General features: G+C 40.1%; 1 protein-coding gene across 7 annotated transcripts in view; it reads left to right on the top strand.

Annotated features, from left to right (window-relative positions):
• The window catches only part of rhbdf1a (rhomboid 5 homolog 1a (Drosophila)), a 45,360-nt gene that overhangs the window by 17,693 nt on the left and 8,589 nt on the right, over window positions 1-19,078 (top strand). For 2 of the 7 annotated variants that reach the window (XM_077527231.1, XM_077527260.1), the window contains exons 2-8: window positions 11,406-11,551; window positions 13,211-13,350; window positions 14,212-14,319; window positions 15,216-15,429; window positions 17,456-17,662; window positions 17,962-18,081; window positions 18,154-18,317. In XM_077527231.1, the coding sequence (XP_077383357.1) occupies window positions 11,435-11,551; window positions 13,211-13,350; window positions 14,212-14,319; window positions 15,216-15,429; window positions 17,456-17,662; window positions 17,962-18,081; window positions 18,154-18,317 (1,070 nt within the window). In that variant the 5' untranslated portion in view covers window positions 11,406-11,434. Of the gene's footprint in view, window positions 1-7,264; window positions 7,331-7,683; window positions 7,995-11,405; window positions 11,552-13,210; window positions 13,351-14,211; window positions 14,320-15,215; window positions 15,430-17,084; window positions 17,155-17,455; window positions 17,663-17,961; window positions 18,082-18,153; window positions 18,318-19,078 lie in introns of those variants that run through there. The other 5 variants (XM_077527269.1, XM_077527278.1, XM_077527252.1 and 2 more) reach the window with 4 other exon arrangements.

The following is a 19,078-nucleotide window of genomic DNA, read 5'->3' on the forward strand; positions in this document are numbered from 1 at the left end:
AGATGTCTTGGCTGGGCCATAAGCCCCGCCCCCGCCCTCCATGCCCGGCATCTAGCCCCTCTGCTCGCCGTGACATTTGATCTCAGGGTCAGCTGCGTGGGATATTTCTGCTGCGTGTGTGTTTTAATGTTGTAAATGGCTGGATGGCCATGACAGCCTGTCACATATCACCACGGCCCTTCCTGATGACAGCAGCGCCACTGCAACTCGGCAGCTCGTCTTGGCCCACGGCTGTGGGGGAAAAAAAGTCACCGTAGCAGTGTTGTACTTATTTCATGAAATCATTTCCTCTGTTAAAATGCTAAAATAGTGCTTAAGAAAACAGAACCATCTATTGCGCTATAAGCTATGATCAAGCTATTTCTTGAGCTGTCTATCTACAAGTAGCTATATCTAGCGTTGTAGCTATCTAGCTAGCTCTCTATCTATCTTGTAGCTGTCTGTCTATCTGTCAGTCTGGTAGGGCTGTAACCTGGCAACAGCAAGGGCCCGGTTGTTCAATTCTCGGTTATTTAACCGAGATTCTATTTATTCTGTTGAACCCCTAACCGCCGGTTAAATTCTTAACCCGCCGTTAACTAACCGGACGCTAAATATGTGTTGTTCAAAACATGGTTAGTTACGCCGTTTGTTAACGGCACCGGCAAAGTTAACCATGTCGTTTACGTCACTGGTTAGCACCGATATATACCACAATTCCTCTTTTTGTTTACTTCCGGGTCGGCGAAAGCAATGGATACTATCCAAATGACCCCTCACACTCGCCGAAAAAAAGAAAAGTTTTCTGCTGACGAAGAAAACGTTAAGCAGTCAATTGTTGAAGTAATTTATGAGTTTTTGTGACATTATTTATTTATTTTTAATTCATCTTTCTTTATTTTTGTTTTCTTTCTGTCCATTTTTAGAACTTGTCTTAAAAAACGCATTTTTATTCTTTCTCTTTTGACTCATCATGAGACTTGGAATTTTTTTACTGATAAGGGCTAACGTGTGCTTAAGTCTTCATCAGAATAATCACCAACTTCAAAATCAAGCCCTCGATTGACTCTCTTTCGTGCGCTCAGTGGGCATGAAGGCCGCATTAGCCAGGAACACGTAGTTAACCACACTGTTAAAAAGTTAGCGGCGGTCCTTGGGTTAACTTGAACAGAAAGTTAACAGCCGGTTAAAGTTAACAGAGTTTTGAACAACAAGAAGCTGTTGAAGTTAACAGTCGGTTAAATCTACTTAACCAATGGTTAAAGCTATAACCGAGTTTTGAACAACCGGGCCCAGATGGATATGTGCTTCACTCAAGTGAGGTCTCCGCAATATCCATCTGGTACCTCTCCATGATAATTTGCTCGGGAAAGGCGGTACATTCTGTACAATAATCCGAGCTGATTGGACGATGTGTCATTCTACGCGTTCGTTTTAACAATAACCAAACACGGCCAACCAAACACGGTGAAAATTTATTTGTGTTAGTTCTTGGCGAATGGGGGAAAAGCACCAACATCTTAGCAGCTAGAAATGCACAAAGTGCCTCTTGCTATTCAACATTCAACAATGAAACGGTGAGTAATCCTGTGAGAACAGAATTAATCGCAGCGTCCATTCGTCCATGTTGGGTTTGTTTGCTAGCCCCTGCGTCTGCGCTGGCTTCCTGGTTTCGTCACAGTTGCATATCCCGCCCCCAAACACAATGTCGCACAGCTCTGTGATTGGTCCGAAGCACCAGTGGTTCGGGAACGGCAGTTATCTGCGGGAGCCGTACAAGATGTATTCTACCGGAGTTTGTGAACTCACAAATACCGCGAGAATTCATCTTGCGAAAGCAAGGTTAATAGGGCTGGGTATCGATTTTAATTTCCTCAGTCGATTTGATTTTGAAACACAAGAGTTCAGTTTGATTAAATTTGGATTCTTTTCAATTCACTTAAATTCAATCTGATATTGATTAATTATGGAACGTCAATTAAATAAATCAAATAGGCTACATTATAAAAACTCCACAAACATTAAATTCCAATTTAAATATTGCGGAGGCCGTAACTGGTTAGATGATTTGGTGTATTAATGACTGTAACACGTGTTATAATCACTTAAGTACCCCACCTACTGCCCGAAGTCAGCTGTATAGGCTCCAGAACCCCTGCGACCCTTGTGAGGAATAAGCGGTTCTGAAAATGGATGGATGTATCGATAATTATAAATTAAATTAAAAAGAATCTGAATTGTCTTAAAGTGCAATAAGTCATTTCTTTCATAAATGTAAGACAATACTTTTGAATTCATGTGAACAATAAATTTTAAACAGTAAGATACCAAAAAAATTCCTTTAAAATTCTATTATGATTTTATGGGGAAAAAAAGAGATTAAAATAATTGATTCATGATTTTATGAATCTATATCAGACTTGAAAAGGAAAATCAATTTGATATTGATTATTCAATTTTTAAACCTAACCCTACTATGTGGCTAAATCTATCTAGCTATCTGGATAACTTGGCTAGCTAACTATCTCAAACTATCAGGAGAGCATGAGGAGGAAGTCATGATTATGTGACATTGGCTTGAGTTACTTTTTTATTTATCTGTGTGTGGAACTTCCCAGTTCACTTGCGTGCACGAATATGGACAATTATGCAGAAAAAAACATGTAGTGCTTTCCCATGAACTTTGCGAGGGGTGTAACATGTTTCAAGAAAGAAACCATGCCAGGGTTTTTATTTAATCATCATTGTGAGATCATTTGGGGAGGAATGACTTGAGAAGCCATGGCTTCTCAAGTCATTTGGCAATTGTCCACCTTGTAAGAGAAGCATGCTAAAAAAAAACTAAAAAACAACGTTTTTTCCTCCCCTAAATAACAAGGTACTTTATATAGGACCCACTTCTAGGTGGGTGAGGGGGAAAACCAAAGTCTGAATTGTGTCATTTCCTTGTATTGTTCCCACTAGTATCGAGCCCGAACTTTCACATGAAAAAAAAAACAAAACAATAGCTTGTAGCTGCAGCTGTAGCTAGTAAATGACTATTTCCAATGCAGTGGGCTTTCTATTTCTGTTTTAAAGGCGTTATTATTATTATTTTTATTATTATCATCATTATTATTATTTCCAAGATGTAGTAAGATGTTAAGCTCAAATGGTGCACAAGAAAAGCAAGTGTAGTGTATGACAGAACAAGCAGAGACAGAGGCCCGAGGCGCAGCAGCGTTGCAGTTCTCGCCAGTGAGCGATCCGGACTTCTCACTCTTCACATTAATGAGGTCGTACATCAGAGGAACCACTTCCTGCTTCCGACTGTCCACAGACGCCGCCTCTGCAAAACCTGCTCTATAGCTCAGTTCCGTCAATTCCGCCCCCCACCAGTGCGACCACAGCTGGAATACACACAGTGCCCGGAAACCAGACAGCTCCTGTCCGTAAAGCTTATACTTCATGTGGTTTCTGCTCCGGCATTTTCCTTCTTCTTCGTCTTTTTTTTTTTTCTTAGCTGCTGACTAAACTTGAGAACTTGTGTGGAATGTGGGTATGGCATGTACCATGGCCATTGGGAAAAGGATTTTCAACGGACCATTCCAAATCTCCCTGAATTTTACACAAAGATAGCACAGTATGGTGTAATTCACTCTCACAATGTGCACCTTTGTTTCTTTAAGAGCTACAAATGTATACAAAACAGCTGGTTTTGTGTCTTATACAGTACTTTTTTTTTTTTTTTTTTTTTTTTTACATTTGTATCCCTGGAATTGTGACATATGATTACCTCGGAATCTAGTAGAGTAATTAGCAGTGTGGAGCAAATTTTTGTAGAATCGGATGGGGAAAGTACGGCCTGCAGGCTACACATGACCTGATCCGTTCTTTCAGCACTGCATTTACATTAACAGGAGTCTTGTAGTTGGTTGCATTAATTTAACCCCGCCCCATAAAATTGGTTATGGTGTTTGTTTAGTTTTTTTAAATTTGTCACTTTAGTCAGATAGTTGGGTAATTCCATATTTTGGCTTTCCATGCTATAAATTACCTCTACACCAAAATTCACTGTATTTGGAAGGGATGAGTTTTCAAAAAGCCATTTGTCTGGGTGATATGAGGTAAAATAATGACCCCTGTTTAACGGTGAAGCAGGTGTTTGTGTATATCAGCTCGCACTTTGGAAAAATGAGTAAATAGTGTCAATTTAAAATGTAGAATTGGTGCATGTTGAAATGCATGGAGGGGAAAAAACTAATACAAATCTTTTTGGAAACCGCCCAAGTTCTTCAAAAAAACGCTGATAAACATTCAATATATGCTTTCCAAAAAAGAGGGGGGGGAAATGGGCGAAACGGGAGGGAAAAAAAACAAACTAAAATACGAAGGAGTCGACTCTATTGGGCAATAGTGAGTGTGATATAAGAAGGCTGTATGTTTGGATATATCATTCTGCCATGTTCCCCCCAGTGGTCTGTGGTTTTCAGACTTAGTTTGTTATATCTTTCAGCTTGACCTGACTATGAGCTGTGTAAGCAAAATGTTTCCACATCTCACACTGTGCCTTTTCTTATCTCGTGAACTGATACTGATCAGCTGCGGTTTTAAAACATTTTCAACAATTTTCACCAGAAAAGATGTCTGACTGTGTGTTAAGTCTACAAATATGTAAACTACTGCCATTCGGTGAACATCCATTTTCTACAGTGTTTGTCCTCAGGGTCATGAATGAAATTTATTTCCCAAATCTTCATTCTTTATTGAATGCAGCAAAAGATGTCGCTCATTTCTTTTCATTTAGGAATGACTTTTTGCTGGAGGCTAATTATTCAAGTTGGTTTTGGCTTGGTCGAGCCCAAGGTTGTTTTAGGAGCTCCACCTGTGACACACAAAAGTGCTTTTATGCGCCTGACTGGAGCACAATTTCTTTGAAACGATGCTATGGACTGTGTGCTCACATTAACAATAATAGCTCACGTCCAGACAATTTGTTCTGCCTGTCAGGCTTCGTCATCTGGGCCCATCGGACATGCGTGCACCTGGCGAGATGTCAACTGTGTAATTTGTCTGCGTTCTCCTCCTGCCTAATGGATGCTACATTTTAAAGCAAGGCTGCCTCCGCAGTGTCCTGATTGAGAAGGAAGTGTGTGTTTTCGGGAGGGGGTCCTCACGAAGACGGTTGAAAGCGTGTCCATGTGAAGTCAAAACAAATCCCAACTTGATGAAATCACGGCGCTGTAAAGAATGCGACATGGAACGCAAACACGGCGCCTATCAGTGCGATAAAATGCACGTCGCCTTGAAAGTGAGATTACGACTCAAGCGGGGTAATTGGGTGAAAAAAAATCACTAGGAAAAACGGCAAGACGCTTTTAAGAGTTTTCTCATGTGTGAATGTGGCCGTGAGCAGATAGTGTGCCCTCGCTGATGAAAGAGGCTAATCCTCCAGCTTGAGTAGGTGCCAAACACGCGTTCATCTGCGACTTCCCTCCACAGCAAGGACATCGCTGCCGCTGGAGGGAACGGCAGCCTTGAGGCCTACTAATTTCTATTTGTGCCATGAAGAGATGAGAAACGAGGCTAGAGATTTGCAGGCGAGTGCCAGTTGAGCTGACATGTTGAAGAGAACGTGCGGGAGTAAGCAAAGTCCTTAGTCCACAAGTGTCTCGATATTGGTGTATGCTTTCCCCTTGCAGTGCTGTATATTCGCATAAAGCATCATGGCTGATGCAGTGGAGCCCACGAGAAAGCAATAAACTTGAGTGCAGTTCTCTTTTAACAGTACTGTGGTCAGGCCACCACAAATTGCTCTTCTCATTGTTGTTGTTTAGGTTTTAATTGTCCTACATGAGGTGCACATAAAGAACGTAAATGGCAATTATTCCTGGCAGAGTGAAATACTGGAGGCAGATTGCAGGAGTGGGTGGCTTAAGGGAAGAAGCCTAAAGCAATAGCAGAAGCGTGTGTGTGTGTGTGTATAGACAAAACAACAACAACAATAACAAAAGAAAAAGCCACCTCTTTTGCCAGGAGGCAACATTGATCACTTAGGCGGCAAATCCTGAGCAAGCAAACTTGTTTATCAGGGAGGGAAAAGGTCGAGTTGTGTCTGTGCATCGTTTTTAGCTCAGCTCTTATCTGATCTGTGCAATCAGGGAGCTCTGCGGTTTGCACAAATGATGAAATAGAATTAAATAGCAGGCAGGCTGTGCCACAGCAGTGTGATGGTGAGGCGAGAGCGCTCTTATTAAGATGACACCAGTGATGAGGCCATTCACAAGTATACAGTGGATGAATCAGCCTTTGCAAAGATAATAATGCTGTATGGATGACATTAAATAGCTTTCAAAGACAAGAACTGCTTATGCGGGGTGTAGTGAACCCACTTTTACTGTTTATACATTCTAAACCCACCCACAACCGGTGGGATATAATTGGGCCATATAAAAACTTTTTCTTTCTTTTTTTTTAATAATAATAGTGTGCTCTATCCTACATGTCTTAAACACAACACTTGAACTTAGTGACTGTGTTCAAGTCAAGTTTTTTTTTTTTTTAATTTTTTAATTAATTTTTTTTTTTTAACTCTTTAAAGCCCTAAGAGTCACTCTCTCACTAAGCACAACTGCTTACTCACTTGGTAACAACAATACATACAAACCTCGTACAATAATACTCACATTCACATGCATATATTCTATTACTGAGCTTTGTCAGGGACAATCTCTGTACCTTCTTCTTGCTTTTATTTTTTACACTGCTTTTCTTTCAATCGTAAGTAAAGTATTACATGTAAAAAAAAAAATAATTAAAAAAAAAACACAATAAATATTAAAATTGTTCTAAGTAAAATCCAAATGTAGTACAATAGTGAAATTTATTAGAGCTTATTTCTCAGAAAATGAGTAGCTACTTCTCAAGTCATCACCGATTTGTAAAGTGGAGACAATCTGAGGTTAACCATACTAGTTAGCTAGTTAACTGCCTCGGTAGCGAGTCTTAACATCAGCTTAAATTCTTGAAAAGTGATGGTGGCACGCTCGTAAATATGCGATTCGTCCTCTACCAAACTGTGGTACCCTCACTTCCCGCTTGCACCAAAATGGTTTTGAAACTGTGAATTATGAAAATTGAGGTGTAGTAGGGTGGGGTAAGATGCGCCACTGGGTAAGTTGGGCCACCCCTTGTATCTTATTGCTGCTGGACATGTAAATTTCCCAGAGGGAGCCATCCCAAAGGGATCAATAAAGTCAAGTCTAAGTCGAAGCCTAGGCAACCATGCTATGTGTGGTCATGTGATCTCAAAGGCAGGAAGCCCACATCATGGCCATCTTGCTATGGTGAAAGGAAGCACATTGGAAAAGATGTAAGCTTATTTTTACTAGAAAAGTTGTTTTTTGACTGTCAAAGTAAATTTTCTACATTTTAGGTAAAATGAGAGTTACTTCAAACAAGATTATCTGAGACTAAAATTATAGCTTACACTTATTGGTGAATTTGTAACGTGTAAAAACATGTGAATCAGTTACCTCAAAATTAGCCATGTTTTTTAAGCTAGCCTACTTTTCACAAAATGATGGCGATGGGGCAAATTGAGCCAGTGATTCAACTTATCCGATAAGGCACTGAAATTCAGACAAATCTTTGATGTATTAAATGCTATTTTACTGAAGTACACTCAACTGATTTGCTGTGTTTATCATATTTTAATCATTATAGAGAAGAAAAAAAGGGTTAGCATGCCGAGAACCTATAAGAGGAAAACAAGCTGTGGCTCATCAACACTTTTGAAGAGCTGGAAAGAGCAGTCAATGAAGTCAAGATTGGAAAGTCTATCAGATCAGTGGCAAATGAAAGAAATATTGACAGGTCAACATTGAGCAGATACATGAAAAACAGAGCTGTAAAGGAAGTATAAACAGTTGGATATGGTGGAACGACAGAAGCAAAAAGAATCTTCTCAGAGGAGATCGAGAAAGAGCTTGGATGTCTCTAAAAGATTATCCTGAGTGATTATCCTGTGATGTAAGGTATGTTAAGTGTTATTTTGCTCCCCATCTGAAAAAAAGGGCTTGCCAACAATTGTAAATGTGAAACCCTATCTATGATTGTAGGTGGAGATATGAATCTCATTCACTGCCAGCTATTTTAGAAAATTTCAAACATTTTCAATACCCATGCGATATTATGTTCAATAATTATATATAAACCAAATCTACCAAATAACAGAATAGACTCCCTACTTTTTGCCCTGTCCCATTCTTTTATAATTGACAGTAGAAAAATGTAGGTTTGCCAAAATACAGCCATTTCTCCCATGGACTCTGAAACTGTGTTTATTTCATATAAAATGGGGCAATGATGTCATCTACCGGTGGTTGGGCATCAGTAAAGTTGTTTCCAAGTGTGACATTTCCTGTAGAGCATAATCAGATTCTCCCCCATCTATCCCTGCTCTAAAAAATATAATTGACAAGTATACTTGTCAAAGGCAGTGAATGAGTTGTGTGTGGTGCGATGCATACATCACACACTAAAAGAGCTGTCAGCAAATGCATGGGAGATTGCTCTTTTCTCTTCATCATCTGTGGAGTCTTTCATGATTTAACAGCTACTTACTACATTCAAAGTGGGTGTGTGTGTCCCTTGCTTTACCCAAGCTCAAAATCTTCCTTCCTAGTCTTTGTTCATGGGTCTGGCAGTTGGCGACCAGTTTATAACGCACATCAACTGCAGCTGCTAATGTAATCTTAGCCGCTAATGTAGGAGGGAGGAATGTGCCACTACATCATTTTTCTGCCTTGGCTAATTTAACAATAGGTTTATTATTATGGTTGTAGTTTGAAGTGGCGTACAACTGTAATGCATGATTTAATATAATGAAACCTACTACACTAATATTGTTAAATGACGTCCATCAAAAATGAGCATTATTCTTTGGTATTACTTGTAGATCGTGCAAGTGTATCTAATGAAGTGGCCTGAACCCACAAGAAGTCATTTTTTCTCGTGGTTTTCACTTCTGCTGCTGTGTGACGTCCACCCAACTGTCACTTGGTCGAAAGCAGAAGCTCAGAAACTTGCAGCGGATAGGCAGATGTGGTCCACAACAAGGAACACGTGCTGCAGAGCACAGCAGGGGCAAGTGAGGATGTGACTGTGATGACACCATCTGGAAGGATAATTACTGTATATCCATTTTCTATCGTGCTTTCAGCATTATAGAAAATGGAATGTATTACAGTCTAACATTTTCCCACGAGATTTCAAGTGTTTCCCCCTTTGTAAGTTAAGGCTTCCAACTAGCCACTTAGCCCCTAACCCATACTTATAAAGAAGATGAGAATTTGATGTCGGGTTCTAAATGGCTAGTACAATACATGGCAGAAATTCCTGAAGGAATGATCCAATAATGTTGCTATCAGCCTCACTGACCAGCTTTCATGTTGTCTTTCCATCAATTTTTCAGGGGGTCAACTTCTTCATAATGTAACTGTTTATTTTCTCCACTTGATGAGGACTGTCTTCAATAATTATGCAGTATAGTTAAGATGTGACCACAACAATGTCAATAAAACTAGAACAACTAGATGTTTTATATCTACTGGAGATTATTAAATTTTTCACAATACGGTGTGTAAACCAAACATAGCTTTTTATCGCAGAGCTTGCCACTATGATTGTCATTTGTTCCATGATTGCTAGTCGACATAACATCATCACAGTGTTTCAATATAGAACGGAATGTAAAAATAAGTTATTTAGCATCATAAGCAAGTTTTACCTTATTACCTTACCTTTACCTTATATTGTCACCCGGTGTGAGTGTATAGCATCTTGTCCCAGAGACCGCCAGCGACAAGCTTTTAAATCAGCCCCGGTGTAAGGGGGAGATACGACATTAACTACATAATGATATACGACTTGCGCTGTGAAATCCGGCAGAATTGACGATTTGATTAACTTGGTAAAAACAGAAGGTAAGGGGCTTTCACTGGGTTTTCAAACTAGCGATCTCCAACTTAAGGAAATATCGGGCTCTTTGAGTCCCAACTAAATGTTCTATTTCAACTGACAGGCGAACTTCGGTTGAAGTCGTAGATTCCATGGCTCGATGGGCAATAAATAATAGCTTTTAATTAGTAAAATAACAAGCGCTAATGCTGCCTTCATGTGGTAATGAAATTATGGTCAATACCACTTGTCAAGTAGAAAATTGCACGTGAACACGTCCCTCATGTCATATTTTCCACTGGACATTTGGGAATTAATTTTGATACCCAATTTTCCGAGCTGAGAGAACTTTTCAAGTTTCAACATGGCCGAGAGTGCCGCAGGGCGCAGGATTCGTGAATTGCAAGAAATATTAACACTTAAAAGGGCGTTGTCGTCCGCTAACAAGTTGTTTTAGAATCCACACAATTACGTTACATAGCATAAACAATTCTGTCCTTTACAACTCATTATTTGCCGTAATTGTTCGGTTTTACGAGGAAAAGACGATGTCAGCTGCCCTGTGTATTTTGTTGCTACAACAACAAAAGCACATGAACAGAACTCAGTCGTAATTAGGACTGTCCGAGCGGTGAGGTCCATCTTTCCCATAGTATGCAAAGGCAGGGTAAGTCACTAAATTTGCTCCGCATCATGTCCACTTCCATTCAACAGTCATTTCCTTCCGCCGTCCATCATGGGGCAGTCACGTGTTCACGTGACGTCGGTGTCTGGTGGAATCGTAGTTAGCAAATCTTCCTCACAGTCGAGAGGTCCTGGGTTTGAATCTTGGCTCAAGTGTTCTTGTGTGGAGTTATAGTTCCATCTCAAACAGTAATAACACTCAGAAGGGTTTGCTTTTCTTACATCACATGTAATGCTTTTATTGTGCAAAAAAAAAAAAAGAGAGACACGTGATATTTTTGCATCTGTCTCTGCTCTAAATACATTTAGAACACCATTTTTGTTGGTGACATTTACGCATAGAAGACAGGAAGTGAAACATGCAGTAAAAAAGGCCTGCCTGTCAGGCGATGAGCTTTTATTGCACACCTCCTGCTGTCAACAGACCCAGTGTGCACTCACATTTAGGCTCTAGAAGAAAGTCCAACTTTAAGTTTAGACTAATCAGTGTTTTAAAAGGTGGGCATAGTACTGTTTTTCTTCTATTTCCACTTCCCGTGGGTGGAATGCAATTGCAATCGGCATACTTCTGTCCACATTCCCAGGGTCTAAATTTAGGTACTGACACGCAATGTTCAGGCAAAAGTTCCTTCTAGTTCCCATGCTACTAAGATCATCCGTAGTGTCAACGGCACCTTCTAGTGGAGTCAATCTGTACTGCGAGTCATATCCTTGGTCCTCCTTGAGTTTTGATGCTTGCAGTGACACATTACATAATGTTGTTCTCCTCTCCCTCCTTTGAATGTGTGTGCGTGTGTGTGTAGCTGGCAGGCCTGTGGTGCGGACACACAACATGGCAGAAGCGCGGCGGGAGAGCACCAGCAGTCTGCAGAGGAAAAAGCCTCCATGGCTGCGATTAGACATTCCCACTGCTCAGATGTCGCTGGACGAGCCACCCACTTTTGTTCAGGTGATTCATAGCATCCTTAATAAGAGTAATCCATCCATCCATCCATCCATCCATCCATCCATCCATTTTCTTGACTGCTTATTCCTCACAAGGGTCGCGGGGGGTGCTGGCGCCTATCTCAGCTGGCTCTGGGCAGTAGGCGGGGGACACCTTGGACGGGTTGCCAGCCAATCGCAGGGCACACAGAGACGAACAACCATCCACACTCACACGCACACCTAGAGACAATTCGGAGCGCCCAATTAACCTGCCATGCATGTCTTTGGAATGTGGGAGGAGACCGGAGTACCCGGAGAAGACCCACGCGGGCACGGGGAGAACATGCAAACTCCACCCAGGAAGGTCGGAGCCTGGACTCGAAACCGCGACCTCAGAACTGGGAGACGAACGTGCTCACCACTCGACCACGTGCCGCGCAATAAGAGTAATCATAATTTCAAATGGGTTTAAATAGCCTGACAACTGACAATCACATTTAACATATTTGGTCATAACGATGATTGTAATATATAAAATGGAATGATAGATAATACAGTTAATAATTAGAATAAATAGTAGTACAATTCACTTCAAAGAGTGCAGCAAATGTGAAAGGAACATCAAAGCGGTGTTCCCCCGCTGTATCGCAGATTTTTTTTTTTCGTGCAATTTTGCATGCATTTTTATTTACAGCAATGTACTTACTTTGTAACATATATCAAGGTTTGAACATTGAGAATTTGTAAACAAGACAGAAATGTGAGAAAATGTAAATGCCTCGATGACACAAGTGTATAAACTATGTAAATCATAAAGCTAACTATTTCACAGATTTCATTTTTTTGCGGGTATTTTTGGAACCTAACCCCAGGGGAAAATGAGGGAACGCTGTAATGAATTTTGCTTTGTTTTCATATTTGCTTTCCAGTTTCCATGACTGTCTTCAAATAACTAATGCTTGAATACAAATCATAAAAAAAAAAATTGAATATGGCTCTTTTAAGTAACAATATATTGCTAATTATTTTCTAATTAATGGATATGTTGTGAAATATAATTTATTTTGTATTATTTGATATCTTATGCTATACAAAATGACTTTTCTTTAAGGTATTCTCTTTCAATGTGTGGTTTGAAAAATTTTATTAAATGATTATTACTTTAACAAAAATATTAAATATTTACTTAACTGGTGTATTATATTGACATAACTGTAAATAGATTAGGACAAATAACTTATTATTCTATTTTATTATTATTATTATTATTATTATTATTATTATTATTATTATTATTATTATTATTATTACGAGACCCTTGTGAGGAATAAGCGGTCAAGAAAATGGATTATTATTATTATTAGTAGTAGTAGTAGTAGTAGTATTACATCATGTGTTTTGCTTAAATGTGAACTTAGGATTTGTTTCAGTTTCTCACAATTGTATGTGGCATTAAACTAATGAATGTAAATTATGGGAGTATAATTGATAATAAAATAAAATAAAAAAATCCTATATAATCTGAAAGTTTATGGTTTGTGTTTGCCTTTCAAATAATGCCATATTTGTTGGTCAAATGGACAATTGTTGCCAATATATTGATAAAGAAAACATAAATAAATGCAACTGGAGCTACGTGTGAGGGCTAATATTGAATGTTGAATTTTGCAACCTGTTGCAGCCGATAAAGAGGCAGGGCTTCCTACGCAGTATCAGCATGCCGGTGGAGACGTCTCACCTGCAATCGCCTCCCCGAGACTTCTTTGACAGCCGGCGGCCGGTCTTGCAGCGCCAATCATCCATCACACAGACCATCAAGAGGTGAGGCCAGTGCAGTTGATTTGATTTCTACACTTGCTTGAAAAGAACCTTTCACCCTTTCCTTTGTGTCTGTCTTTTTATGCAAATAAATCGTCTTGACCTTACCTGCGTACTAACATGTGATCAACAAATGTTTCTATCTACAATAGACATCTGGTTTGCGGAGGAGACTTGTGATTGTTAGTGTAGGTATACCACACAGACATGACTATTGTTTCTGAAATAGTTTAAGATATTAAAAATCAGAACGTGTGGTTCACTGGAGGACAAACATAAGGATTTTATGATGGTAAAGATTGTGCAGGTAACGTTTATGATCAGGCATGTGCACACATAGCCACTGGGTGGTTCTCAACCAAAATACATATTACTCTTTATTTTTTTATTTCTTTTTATTTTTTATTTGTTCTTCTGCTAGATGGTACCAAAGCCCTAGCTAATAGGAAAATAGTAATTAGCGTCAATGAAGTGGGTTTAAGTGATCTTAAGATATCTTTGCATGTCGTGAAGCGCTAAAGCTTAGCTTAGCTTAGCTTAGCTTAGCTTAGTTTAGCTTAGCTTAGCTTAGCTTAGCTTAGTTTAGCTTAGCAAGGGTTGCATTTTTTTTTAATCATGTCATCTGTAAGCCATTTATTTTGAACATCCAAGAACTTGACCTTCGCTTACTTGCTTGACAAGGGAGGAAAAATGCTCGAATCCGGCCCGATTGTCGGTACCCAGCTTTAACCCAGCTTTAACTTTTACCCAGCTGCTTGGCCCCCACTTAATGACCATCGCTGCACTCTTGCTTCTCACTGCTTGTTCTTCTCTGTTTCCTTTTTCTTCTTCTTCCCTCTGCAACTTCTTCCTGTCCGGCAACAGCAGCAGGAGGGTTCACTTTGAGCGGATTAATACGGTGCCCGTTAAGGGCCAAAGAGCTGCCCGCCGCAGCGCCAGGAAACACCACTCGCTCTCCAGAACCCTGCTCAGGTATGCAGGGAGGCCCCCCACTTGTCAAAGTGCACACATTGTGCTGGATGTGCACTTCTATGTTATGTCCTTGCTTGTTTGTTTTAAACATTCACTGCACACTGCCATAATCGGTATTTGTTCACAGTAAGAGAAATATTTTATCTGAATTGGAGGAATAATTTCAACTAAATTAGAGATGTTAGTGTTGGAACAAGTGGACATGTAAAGTAAGAACTTTTTATGTATAGATTGAAATTTGTGTTCTCAAGAGCGACAATTGAGCTTTATTTAACCGGTCAGATGGGCCAGGTCATTCGTAGATTTGGTTTAAAATTAAACAAAATAAAATGAGTGTAAAATTATTTATTTCATGAGAACATAATGATTTGTTCTCATTTTAATTTTTTATTAAAAGAAAATAATTATTGTATTGAAATGTTCAGTATATGTAAAATGGTTTATTTTATTATTATTTTTGTATTTTATTTTAACAATTACATAAAAAAAAAAAATAGCCAAAAAAATGGATACATATATTTTAATGAGCCAATTTTTGAAAAGAAAATACAGCTAAATGAATGTGACAAATATTACAGAACTTTGGATAGCTTAAATTCTCAGTTGGCACCATTAAAAAAATAAATGTGAGTGAGTGAGTGAGTGAGTGAGTGAGTGAGTGTGCGTGACCTCAAATGTGTGTGAGTGTTTGTGTGTGTCTGTGTCTCTGTCACTGTATCTGTGTGACATGCTAGCCTTGTCTCTCCACTCACAAACATGCCCAGACGTGTTCACTCACATTTCTGTTCTGACATCTGGGGAAGTGTCTATCCTATGACCGTCATGTTCTCATGTTATTATGAGTGCCATAATTATTTGTCACTGTGAACTGAACGCTTGGGTGCTTGTGGCGTCAGGGGCACGGCCGACTGGTTCGGGGTGAGCAAGGATGGCGACGCCACGCAGAAATGGCAGCGCAAGAGCCTCCGCCACTGCAGCCTGCGCTACGGCAAGCTCAAGCCGCAGGTGATCCGCGAGATGGACCTGCCCAGCCAGGACAATATCTCTTTAGCCAGCACCGAGACGCCGCCGCCGCTGTATGTGCCCTCCTCGTCGCATGGCATGCAGAAGGTAAATATAATGCATCGCTGCCTCATTTTAATACAGTGGCACTTCCAAGTCGACACGATCAAGGTGTTAATCATTTTCCAATTGGGAAATCATGGAAATAAAAATAATTATGGATGGATGTGCTAGAGTCAAATTTTCTCATCATAAAACCTTGAGTAACTGTTGAGGCACTGATTTAGGATAACATTTTAAGAGTTTTGTAAGTATTAAAAAAAACAAACAGGTTGTTAATTTTACAGCATAAAATTCAAATGGGGCGTATGCCACGGAAGAGGCGGGATTGTTTTTGCACATCAGCTTTGGTTCTGGTTCGGTTTGCGACGTGTGGGCTGCGTCAAAATACTTGTGCTTCCGACTTTGTGCGCCTTGGTTGCGCGTTTCGAAACCCGGACCGGAACCAAACTCATGTGCAAAATCGCGGAAGTCGGAAGTCCTGCCTCTTCCGTGGCATATACCATCAATCCATCCATTTTCTTGACCGCTTATTCCTCACAAGGGTCGCAGGGGGTGCTGGAGCCTATCTCAGCTGGCTCTGGGCAGTAGGCGGGGGACACCCTGGACTGGTTGTCATTCAATCGCAGGGCACACAGAGACGAACAACCATCCACAATCACAAGCACACCTAGGGACAATTTGGAGCGCCCAATTAACCTGCCATGCATGTCTTTGGAATGTGGGAGGAGACCGGAGTACCCGGAGAAGACCCACGCAGGCACGGGGAGAACATGCAAACTCCACCCAGGAAGGCCGGAGCCTGGACTCCTCAGAACTGGGAGGCGGACGTGCTAACCACTCATCCCACCGTGCCGCCCTGGCATATACCTCATTCACCTATTTGCAGAAACTATCACCAGCTCAGTTATGCTTCATCTCACACACTGATCTGAATATATGACTGGATAGCGGATAGGCCAAGACCTTTTGAGGCCGCGAGGCCGCCCTATTGCTCCTCCCAAGAAACGTTTCTCGGCATACTATCCTATATATTTACAGTATCAAAATTGGAGAGCGTTTGAGACAGTACTTAGTAGAAACAGCATGATTTATGATTTTTTTATTTTTATTTGTTAAACTTAGACATTTTACAACTTGCCTTAAATACATGTATAAATTAGATGCTTAATGATGTTTACAGAAGGAAACATATTTTTTTTATTAAAGAATTATAACTAATTAAACAAAAGATGCCTCTGTCAAATCTAATATTGGGGTCTAAGGAACTGAGCGATAAAAGAAAAAGGGGGTCTTCAAAGCAGCAAATACCGTTTGTTTGTTTGTTTGTTGACCACCTCACTACAAAGACCCACCCCCGCCCCTATACTGACTGCCTAAGAAATGTATATGTCTAATCTGTATGTTTACCGTATTGTTTATACAGTAGTCTGCTCGGGAGATGGGAGGAGCAAGATGGCCGCCTTGTTGCTTCAATGTATGGGCTATCGGCTATCCAGTCATTTATTCAGATCAGTGAACTCACGCCACTAAACATCATTTTGGCTCACTCACTAGTCACTTCACATAAGCAGTACTTTGGCGAATAGTTATTTTGTTTATTTGGACATCCAAACAATATTGCCACGCGGCTTTCCACGATTAATCACTCTGCTCCTTCATTGTGGGATGTGGCAGCCATTTTGGGCTTGCAGTCACCATGGTGAACGTAAACAATGTTGTATACAAAAAGAATAAGGTGTTGCACAATGGATTACTCACAAAGATACCATGGTAATCATTCATAATATAATGTTTTCAATTTCTCTATTGTACAATATTTACCACATATCACTAACAAAAAGGTATTTAGAACTTCAAGGACTAGAATGGAAACCTTAGGTTTGTTTTTAAGCTTAATGGTAATATTCAAGTTGCATAATGTTACAGTGGCTTAGTACTGTTATAATGAGGGTCCATGGAGATGTTTTTTTTTTTCAGTGGTGTATAAACAGTCCTTTAAAGGTTCCACTGTACTAAATATTTGGTGTCAAATATGCTTGCTGGCCAAAGCTGAAACCAATTTTTGCCCTAGATTGTCGACCCGCTGGCTCGCGGTCGGGCCTTTCGCATGGTTGAGGAGGTGGATGGCTACAGCATCCCCCAGACACCAATTACACCCGGGGCGGCGTCACTCTGCTCCTTCACCAGCTCGCGCTCGGGGCTCAACCGGATACCCCGCCGACGCAAGAGGGAGTCCGTCGCCAAGATGAGCTTCAGGGCGGCGGCAGCGCTCGTCAAGGTGAGCTGGTGTTTTGATACTTTATTAGGAATCTTGTCTCAAAATGGCTTGTTGGGTTTGCCAGTGCAGTCAACTACTGGCTCACAAACCCAAAGTGGGAGCTATTACGATCCAGTAATAATATAGAATAGTGATATTTAATATAGCAGTATTAAAATGTATTTGTTTTTATTTTCATAACAATTTTAATATTGACAGAGATATTCCGATTTTCCTCTTCACAGTGTGCTCTCAGACAATTGGGTTAGGTCAAGTGTATTTTGTAAAGAGTGCGTATCCATTTTTATGCTTTGTATCAGGGGCGCTCTATACGGGACAGCACCCTGCGACGTACCCACAGACGCAGCTTTACCCCTGCCAGCTTTGTGGAGGAAGACGTAGACTTTCCCGATGAGCTGGACACGTCCTTCTTTGCCCGAGTAAGACAGTCAAAAGGATAATGGTCGCATGTACTCTCTATTTGCACTCCTCTAAGTGTTTTCTTTCATTAGGATGTTCTGATGCCCGAAGAGCTGTCCTCGTACACAGACGAGGTGTTTGAGTCGCCATCAGAGGCGGCGATGAATGATGCGACACATAGCGAAAAGAAGGATGAGATGGAACTGACGGGAAGTGCGCTGGATAAAACGGCGCTGGAGAGGAGTCACCTGATGCTGTGAGTCCACAGCAGATGGCGCTACACTATAGGAGTTTTGTGTGTGTGTGTGTGTGTGTGTGTGTGTGGGGGGGGGTTAAAACAACCATACAATCAAAAATTTCTGACTTCCAAAAATCTGATGGTCACAGGTACAAGGAATCTTAAATTGATCTTGGATTTTATTGTTTTAAGAGGTTAGGATAAATCTATTGACAATTCTTGAACGTATTGGCCTTTCAACAACAACAGCAAAACGGCGAGCTGAGTGAATTAATCTTGGCTTGAGCAACTGTTAACATTTTTTGATCCACTGCACACACGCATCCTCCTCTTTTTATAACCAGTTAATTACTTGCATAATTTAAAATGACAAAAAAAATTACCTCAATATTTTGACATGAACGAATATTCTGAATGTCATATGCAAAATTTATTAAATGCTTTACTTTAATTAGTAGTTATTTTTATTATTATGTATTTATTTAGTTTTTTTTTATTATAACACAACCTGTGCTACCTTTAACGTAACCATCCGCTGTCAGATGAAGGATCATCTGTGGTAAAAATTAATAGTGTGATTAATCTGCATTAATTAATCTACATGATTAATGTGATAATTTTTTTGTGATTAATCAATGAGTTAACACTTTAACTTTGACAGCACTTATTTATTTATTCATTCATTCATTTTAAGATATTTCTAAGACTTCTTTGTGATTTAGATATGAATGGAAATTAGTAAATAACTGTTTCGTGTGAGTGTTTACCAATTTAATATT

This window comes from Festucalex cinctus, chromosome 1 (genome assembly GCF_051991245.1).
Source record: "Festucalex cinctus isolate MCC-2025b chromosome 1, RoL_Fcin_1.0, whole genome shotgun sequence".
Classification (NCBI taxonomy): Eukaryota; Metazoa; Chordata; class Actinopteri; order Syngnathiformes; family Syngnathidae; genus Festucalex; species Festucalex cinctus.